Raw genomic sequence first — 9688 nt, 5'->3', positions numbered from 1 at the left:
GTACTGATTACAGGAGTTTATGTGTTTATTGCACTGAGGTAAGAACAATCTGTTATATAAAATACTTAAAATCAATTTAAAAAAAATTGAAATGTAAAATATCTACCATGAGGAAGTGTCACTGAATACTCAACATATAAGACACTTGGATGTGATTTTTACATACAATTAACCCTCAATTATTGTTTTATTTTATTTGACAAATATTGAAAGGTTTGATTTCTATTTTTATATACGCAATAGTTTGACACCAATATCAGGTAAAATCGAAAGAGAAAGTAAAGGATCCTCATGATGTTCGTGTAGAAATTCGCGTTTTGAAAAGATATTTTATATTTTGTGATAAGGCAAGTACAGATCAAATTTGCTGTATGTTTCTGAAGAAAAAAAAGCAATATATAAATAAAATATCGATCAAAAGTAGCCTACGCTTTTAAAAAATGTAGCCTACCTGTTGTCTGCTGTATTCACGCGCTACACTACAAACAAACACACTATATCTGATTAGCAAATTAAAACCGCGAGTTTGAAGTCTCAAACCACATAAACGTAATTTGTTTGCGTATATATATATATATATATATATATATATATATATATATATATATATATATATATATATATATACATATAGTTTTTATGGGTAGGTCTTAGGGTAGAATCTAGTTAGACAGGTTATTGGAGGCAGCTGAATATCTCACCATAATCATACTTCGTATCTGAATTATTAGTGAACTTATCCACGTTTTACAGTAAACGTACTGAGATCGTTTCATCATGGCCCTGACTTCTCAACACTTGGAGGGGATAGTGGAGATGTTGTTGAAAGGTGAGGGACTCGAGGTCACACAGTTTCATTCACTCCCTGAGCAAGTGGAGGCAGTTTCACGGAGAAACGTGTGTCTGGCAGTATGTGCGGTAATCTTCAACTCAAAGGTAATGTCACGATTGGTACTGTATGCAATGTCATCGTTACATGACAAATGTATTTTGAACGGTCTAAAAATCATGATGTAGACATCAAAACCAAAGCACTTTATTGTCACACTACCATGTACACAAGTGCAACTATAGGTGAAATTTGTGTGCAGTTGTGTGCAGACATCCATTACGTAGTGGATTCGATCCATGTTTTAACCTTTGTGCAACCTTCGGGACATTTTTGTCTTTTTTATTTTTTCCGCGTTAATGCCAACGGCATAAATTTAGCCAAAGGTGTGTATTTCGGGGGGAATTTTGATATATCATAATCAGTTCCCATCTATAATACACTGTGTACACAAAATAGTTACACTCAGGACAAAAATGTTCCCATTGAAACCCATTAAAATGGCAATATTTGATTCCAGTGCCATTAAGCATAATATTATGCATTCACGTGGCTTCAAAATGTAAATTTTTAATACATTCCACCAGATGGCGCCACTTTTCTCATGTGTAGTTTATGGAGCAACTGAATGCTTTTTTCCTATTTTCTGTTTCCTTTATTATAGAGCACTGCAGGCCGATTGAATAAATGAGCTAAAATTGTGTTGGTGTGTTGGCATGGATGTCAGAATGTGTTTTGTATGTGCATATTGAGATGTGTGTGTGTGTGTGTGTGTGTGTGTGTGTGTGTGTGTGTGTGTAAAATCAACAGTAACATTATGTAAACAAACTGGCATTTAGCCAGGAATAGTACGCTGAAGCCTTGTGACCCTTTCCAAAAACTGCTAGTACATCTCAAGAGTGTCTGCAGCTTTAGGGGGCTGCACACTACACCCAAAGGTGGCACAAAGTAGATGGCGCAGCTGTAAGTACCTGAAGAATTGAGATCTGGGAATCCCAAAGTGCTGTATAATATTTTCAAAAGATCTCAATGCTCCATTTTCATACATGTCACCCAGCGTAGCAACTCCCTTCTCAATCCATTCTGTCCAGCAGAAAGGGGACTGGTTAATAGCTTTCCATTCTTTAATGTTTACATATAAACTTCTAACAAAAGTGGAGCCAGTTCTGTAGCATAAGATCTAAAAAATTCAGTGTCAAAACCGTCTGGCCCCGGAGCCTTGCCTGTAGGTAAGGCCTTAATTACCTCGTCAAGCTCCTCCCAGAATCAAGAGAATTTGTTTACTCAGTCATCAATTTAGGGACTTCTAAAGGTTCCACAACGTTTCTAATATCTTCATCAGTAGACGAAGATGTGGAACTATAAAGATCAAGATAGAATTCTTTAAAAGCATTATTAATATCAGTGGCTGAGTTAAAAATTTCACCACCAGCAGATTTCACTGAGGGAATGGTAGAAAAAGACTCTCTCGGTTTTATACATCTAGCCAGAAGCTTCCCTGCTTTGTCCCCCGACTCAAAGTTTGGCTGTCTTGCCCTGAATAACCAAAACTCTACCTTCTGCGACAAAATAGTGTTGTATCTGTATTTAAATTGGGTCAATTCTCTGAGGCCTCTGCCTTGGCACTTTTAATATTTATTAAACTCCACAAGTTCTCGTGCTTTGGACTTTTTGATGAATGAGGCATACTGTATGATCCAACCCCTAAGAACCACCTTAAGTGCCTCCCAAGACATGCCCACAGAGGATACTGAGAACCAGTTGGTCTCCATATAGACACTGATTTCAGCCTTTAACATTTGTTGAAAATCAGGATTTTGTAAAAGGGATACATTAAGTGCCAACTATATGATTTATTTTTCTCCATATGTGGCTACACCTCTAAACTGTGCATGATCTGAGACTGAAATGTTTCCAATTGAGCAATCAACAACAGATGAAATGAGGGATTTAGATATTTAAAAACAAAATATATTCTTGAATAAATCTTATGGACTGATGAAAAAAATGTATAGTCCCTCCCAGATGGGTTCAATTGTCTCCAAATATCTGTGAGACCAAGATTTTTACACATCCTGTGAAGCATCAATGTTGCTTTAGGGGGCTTACACACTTTTGCTTCACTATGATCAAGTACTGAGTCCATCAATAGATTAAAGTCTCGTCCCAATATTATATCATGAGGGGTGCCAACAGTTTGCAACATCCCTATCAGGATCCCTGTTAATTTTCTCTCCCAATCATTTTTCTCCCTCAATTCTTTCTGTCCAAAAATGAAAGATCCAAAGAACCCTGTACTTTACTTAGATGAATAGTGAATATTTGTAAATAGGTGGAGATGGGGAGGAGGCGGGATGCCAAGAAAACCTGTCACGGGAAGTAGGTAAACTGCTGTTTTTGTACTCTTGCTCGTGGACTGTGATTTGTCAGATTAAAATTGGCATGCTCCTCCCGAACCTCTGTTAGTTAACTTTTATTACTATTTATTTTCATGACACTGAATAGCAGTATCATCATACATCATATCATCACTATAACATTGCATAAACAGCAGAAAGTAGTTTAATTATTGCAATTACAATACTGAAAATGCTCAAAAAAATGGTTGTTTAACAAATTTTATTTAATTATTTAAAATGCTTCTTTAATAGACATTGTCCTCTTGTGTGACATGTTTGTCACCAGAGGACATTTTCTGTGTCACCAAAGGATGTTTCAGCCTTTTGTGTGAGTTAATGACCTTGCTATTCTTAGCTAACCTGTCATTAGCAATTAGCAAGACACATCTGCACAATTTTCCATAATTATGCAGTTTTTAGTCAAAAATAAAAATTAGGGGTGTCACACCAAAGGACAACAAAACGTTAACAACTTTAGAGCTTTGAAACCAGTTAAATACTTGAACAATTTAGAAAACAAAAACTTACCATGTGCACATGTAATGGCCTTCACAGGGGGCTTCAGAAACATGACCTTGAATGGGGTTATAGAAACTAAATAAAGTCGTCCGTGGAATTGCCCGATTTAAAATGAGTATGTGGTGTCACACCAGAGGACATGGTTTTAAGTGACTAAATGTATCAACTTCCTACACTTTTAGAAATATATGGATGAAAAAAAAATATTGCCATTTACTAAAATAGACACTTGTAAAATTATGCCGGTGGTATTTATCAACATTTTTATGCTTTTCTTTTTCATTTATAAAAGTTAGAATTTATTGAACCTTGCTTTAGACAGTCACGCCATAGGACAATTTTGAGATTTGGCTCAAAAAAATTCAAAAATCTAATGACAATGCAGTTTGTATAATAACAGGTCAATGTAAAGCAAAGAAATGTTTGATCATTTAATGCATTTTTAAATGATGACAATACTATTTATTCATTTTTATCTTGTGTGACAGCAAAAATGCCATGTCATGTCAACAACCCAAGTCTCCAGAGCCCGAGGATTTAGAATTTTTTGACATATTGACTTCAAAGAGCAAATATGTCAAATCTCACCGGATTATAACACAAAAATAATTAAAAACTAGCAAAGTGCACAGACCTCGTTGCTCACACGTCCGCTCTTCGCATGGTGTCATGTGACTCTTCTTGTCTGTGTATTTTAAGTTTTGTTAAGTTTTAATTTTTCACTCACAAGATACAGGCCAATTAGTAATTACAGGCCACACCCAAAAACGTATTTGCTTATATCTTCCAAACGACTTAAAGAATAAAAATTATTTTGCTAACTTTTTGTCAGGAGGGCCTGTAGATGATGTAAACAAAATTTTGTGCGAATCGAGGAAACGGCCTAGGACGAGTTCGAAAAAGTAGTTTCTATTGTAAAGAGAATCTAATATAATATGTAGCTGTGCACATGCACATTAAAAACATGCAGTACATGGATTAAATCCACTGTGTCATAACGCTACAGTCTGCAGCGAGGGCAGTCTCCTTTTCAAACCTTTATGTTGTGCATATGTGCCTATGTGTTTTATACAGGGGGAGGTACTGATGATACAGGAGACCAAGAGAGAGTGTTATGGCTCTTGGTACCTCCCTGCAGGTCGTATTGAAGAGGGTGAAACCATTGTAGAAGCCCTACAGAGAGAAGTCAAAGAGGAGGCAGGTATCGACTGTCAGCCAATCACATTGCTGCAGATTCAAGAAGAAGGGCCGAAGTGGATTCGGTTCACTTTTCTCGCTGAGAAAACAGGTTAGATTGAGTGACTGGATCATAACTTGCTTGTCATTACTTTTTCTGATGTGCACAAGGAAAACCTAGGGGGGTCAATGCACCCTCAATTCCCCCTTAGACCCGGCCATGGAATGACAGTGATATTATGACAAGTCTTCTGAAGCCATTCAATTCCTTAGTGCAATGAAAACTAAATTTGAAAAATGTAAAATTAAATGCGACATGACATCTTCATATTTGGTCATGTGAGGTTTAAAAATTAGGTTTAATGTTATCAACGTAGCCGCCATATTTGAACACTTTAATGATATGATTTTATTTGAGATTGAATAGCGACTCATTGCACAAAATGACTGTATGGCTTCATAAGAATGGCTACTTTTACGATGGTTTATGTTTTGACAGACCAGAGTCACTATTCAGTTACAGTACCGCAAACAAGCCCTGTGACGACTTTTAAAAAGTGTACCTTTTGTGTTCCACGGAACAGAGTAAAGCCGGTCGCACACCGGACGAGAAGCACCATACCGCGTTGCGTGTAGGACAAGGCACAGGTATGACACAGGATGAGTCAATGCAGTTGCAAGTTGTGGATCTAGACATCATACACACAAAAGTAATGAAGGTTTTTGTACATCTTCAACACAGTAAACCCTAAAGTTTTCATTACTGGAAATATCAAGTTGTTATAATGAAGTATTACTTGAAGTGTGAATTTTATTTCCATCGTCATAATCGATCGACGTATTACAGCGAGATCTTCTAGGTCAGCAACAACTTTCGTCAGCATCACAAACATGTTGGACAGTTGATGCTGAATTTCAAGCTTTGAAATTGAAAGCTTTTGGCAAGTAGTTGTTTCTTGTGATGTCATCATTATGGGGATCTGTTTCCCCTTTGGTCAAGTTGGACACTGTTAACACTATCTCAGTTCTTGTACATGTACAGCTGATGTGCAGATATACTGTATATACATTCCTGTGGAGAAATACTTTTTTTAATGACTGACCTAGAATCAGGGCTTTCATGTTGTTAGATCTGAAATGACTCATTCACTCAGCACACCCTGGATTCAAACTTGCGACTCCAAGGTTTGGTAGTCAGCGTCAGTTCTCGCTGAGCTACCCAGACTCCCTAACACCAAGTTAATTTAACTGAATATGTTTTGGAGATGCCATTACTCAATTCAATTGAGGGAACGAGTTGACTCAATCAAATGAGTAGAGACAACTTATTAAGGTCTTCAGTGAAGAATGAACAAAGTGACATTGATGAGTTTTCAGGTTAGTGTATGAAACTGGTGTAACTGTGCAAACATAACATTTTAAAATGCCAACATTTATTATGCAATATCTCTGTACGTAGCCTAGAACAGGGTTCATTCAAGCTGTCAAACCACAAAAGGACTGAAAATACATTGTGTATAGGCTATATGAAAGGCATTTACACAATATACTATATCATCCAGTGATGGCTAGAGTAAATAATCTTTGTCCCTTGATATTGATTTGGGTCAAATTCAATGGAAAACTATGCGTGTTGCGCATCATGGCACAGCAGAATTTTGTGCCGTACAGTAGCTAGACACCACCGGGAAGCAGCGGTGTGCATACCTTCAAAGAAAATAATTGTTTTGAATTTTAAAAGCCGATATGTCGTCCGTCAGACACGTCCAGTGTGCGACCCATTGGAACATCATTAGGGAAAGGATGTAATGACAGAGGTTTCATTTCATGGCGAACTATTCCTTTAAAAATACATTTTTGTTTAAAGAGAGTAAAATAATTTAACATAAGTTAACGTGACATAAATGGCAGAATCAGAATCAAGACAAATGCTTATTACAGTCTAATTAAAAAGAGAGAATCACAAGTTGATTGCAATTGTGATTTTTAACAATTCTAAAACTTGAATCACTATAGTTCTGTGAATTCCTTCATTTTTATAATTAATTTATCCTGGAGCAGATGCAGGTTTCTTCACTGATGTATTACATGTTTATTGGTGCATGGGGGTTGATCCATGTTCTGCCCTGCTCAAAATTTATTTTAGGGTGGGACCTTCATGAAGGGACCAAAATGATACTTAATCAAAAGTGTTAGTAGCTCCAAAGTCTCTCTAGCAAGTCAGTTCACTGTCGGCCTTCTTTTTAATGCTTTTTGGGAGGTTATTTCCTGTCATAACAGTGCAGCTCCTATCTACTTGAATGGGGGAACAGCAAAATAACGGATGGTTAAGAAACGGATGGTTAAGATTACGATCAAAGAGCATATTTTAAATCAGCAGTAATATATGACAAAATTGGTATCATAAATTGTGCTTCGTTACCTCAGATTACACACACACACACACAAAAAAAGCAATTGTCCCGACTTGTATAGCTAATGCGCATGCCAGAGGTGGGGTACTCGAGTTACATGACTCGAGTCTGAGTTGTGACTTGCTTGACTAAATGAAGAAAATTATTTGACTTGACTTTGACTTGAGAATCAGACTCGAGACTAGACTAGACTTGAACTGAATGACTTGAATGTTTTTAATTATTATTTTTTCATTAACTTATTATAAACAGTAATGAAATGTGTTTAAATCCCGCCAGCACCACCGATCGGCATCTGCGCAGTTAACGCTGCGCTCACAACGCGCCAAAATGACAGATAATTGTCGAGTTCCCAAAATAATCTCCTTTGGATATAAAGATTTCAAATTAGACCGTGTGAATTAAAAAGTATGAAAATATGCAACGCAAAAATATCCGATACAACCATTGACCGTTGCGCGCTAGATCTTCTTGGTTGAGCGTTCCAATTTCTCCCATTCATTTAAATAGAAGTGGCCCATCTCTGCTAAATAATCTCTGGTAGCTCTCACATTGAATCCTCCCATCCAACAGGGGGCTCCCTGAAGTCGCTGAAACAAAAAAATGCAGAATCACTGCAAGCTCATTGGTGGGATTTCGCCGGTGGTGACATACCTTCAACTCTGCGTAAAGACGACATTGTGAGCCTTATTGACGCTGGGATAAAATATCGGCAAAATCCCCCGTTCCCTGCATTACAACCTGTCAATTTACCCTGTGATGTCGTCTGTCAAAGGATTCTTCTCACATTCATCTCTAGCGATGGTAACACCGAAGACGGTGATGAGGACCGCTTATGGCTGTTGCTGAGCAACATGAAGGATAATCATGCCGGTTCGCATCTCCAACTTCCTGTTGCAGTCTCAGTCCTGGAACAAACGATCACATTCACGGCAAAAAGACTGGTTCAAGAATGCATGCCCTTAATTTACAACCAGCTTAATGTGAACACATGTGGGATTTTGGGGGTGCAGCACAATGGGAAACTCCCAAGCAAAGCAGATGGGGTCTGTTTTAACATGCTTGTGTTATTGGAGTATGCAGAGGAAGAGGAGGGAACCGATATTAGTAGTCCACCGAAATCAGAGAGCGATTGTTACATATGGCATGAAGTGACCAATCACAGCCTGAGGGCAGAAATACTTCAGAGAATTAGGGAAGGGTCAGTCCTGCCTGTTCACAATTAGAACCAATACTAATTTAGCCTTCAAGAGGATGTGTGTGTGGCTTTCTTCCACAAACAAATATTTTAGAATATTTCAGCTCTGTACTCACAATGCAAGTGAATGGGTGCCAAAAGCACATAAATCAGCATGAAAGTAATCCATAAGACTCCAGTGGTTTAATTCATGTCTTCAGAAGTAATATGATAGGTGTGGGTGAGAATCAGATCAATATTTAATTATTTAATACTTTTACTATAAATCTCCACTTTCACATTCTTGTGTTTTTGGCGATTTGCATTCTTCGTGCAACTGGGCAGGAAGGAGAATTTATAATAAAAAAGGATTTAAATACTGATCTGTTTCTCACCCACACCTATCACATTGCTTTCCATTCTCTTGTTGAAGGGAGAGTAAATGATGAGAGAATTGTCATTTTTAGGTGAACTATTCCTTAAATCATATTAAAGCCAGGATTTTGTTACATCTGGCCAAAATTGTGTTAGCTTTACTATGAATAAGTTTTTCCAAAGCATGGAAACATGTAGCCAATATGTACTGAATCTGTTTCTCTGAAGCACATGAAATGAAATGTGCATCTTTCTGAAGAATTAGAGACAATAGCACAGAAATCTTTAAAGAAATTACGTCAATAAACTTTCATGGTGCTGTGAGTCACACTTTTTGCTCTTTATACTGTATCATCAGTGTTGGGTAGATTACTTTTGAAATGTAATATGGTACAAATTACACAACACATTTTTTTTATAAAATGTTTTTAGGTAATCTAATTTGATTGCTTTGGAATAACTATAGCATGTTCTGATGAAAACCTAATTTTAAGTGTATCAAGTACCAATTATCACTTCTTCCGGAGTCCATTTGAAAGTAAACCATAAAGTAAAATATTTTTTTATAATCGGATTATGTAATCCAGATTACACATAGTCAATTACTATCAAACACTGTGTATCATTTACATTATTGTACCTCAGTATGTGGTTTAACTATGTGGTTTTTATAATACAGTGCTTGCAATGATGTCATTAAAACTTGGTCTTTTCTTTCTTTCATGGTTATGTAACAATTTTTTGCTGGATTAAACTGCAAACAGCGGGACATGTTTATGTGCCATTTGTGATGCAAAGC

General features: G+C 37.0%; 1 protein-coding gene across 1 annotated transcript; it reads left to right on the top strand.

The window, feature by feature from the left end:
- Positions 1-693: 693 nt before the first annotated feature.
- Positions 694-9651, top strand: LOC127631116 (8-oxo-dGDP phosphatase NUDT18-like). Its single transcript, XM_052109109.1, has 3 exons — positions 694-936; positions 4822-5035; positions 7911-9651. Exons 1-3 carry the CDS (start codon positions 778-780, stop codon positions 8561-8563), a joined length of 1026 nt encoding a protein of 341 aa, XP_051965069.1. The 5' UTR covers positions 694-777; the 3' UTR covers positions 8564-9651.
- Positions 9652-9688: the final 37 nt, after the last annotated feature.

Source organism: Xyrauchen texanus, chromosome 37, assembly GCF_025860055.1.
Source record: "Xyrauchen texanus isolate HMW12.3.18 chromosome 37, RBS_HiC_50CHRs, whole genome shotgun sequence".
Classification (NCBI taxonomy): Eukaryota; Metazoa; Chordata; class Actinopteri; order Cypriniformes; family Catostomidae; genus Xyrauchen; species Xyrauchen texanus.
The sequence above is the reverse complement of the archived record's forward strand: the minus strand, read 5'-3'. Positions and strand labels throughout refer to the sequence as shown.

Bases quoted from the DNA above. Each gene is read 5' to 3' on its own strand.
- LOC127631116 (XM_052109109.1), top strand. From the start codon at position 778: ATGGCCCTGACTTCTCAACACTTGGAGGGGATAGTGGAGATGTTGTTG. The intron at 937-4,821 runs GTAATGTCACGA...TGTTTTATACAG, and splicing joins CGGTAATCTTCAACTCAAAG to GGGGAGGTACTGATGATACA. The intron at 5,036-7,910 runs GTTAGATTGAGT...CCCATCCAACAG, and splicing joins TTTTCTCGCTGAGAAAACAG to GGGGCTCCCTGAAGTCGCTG.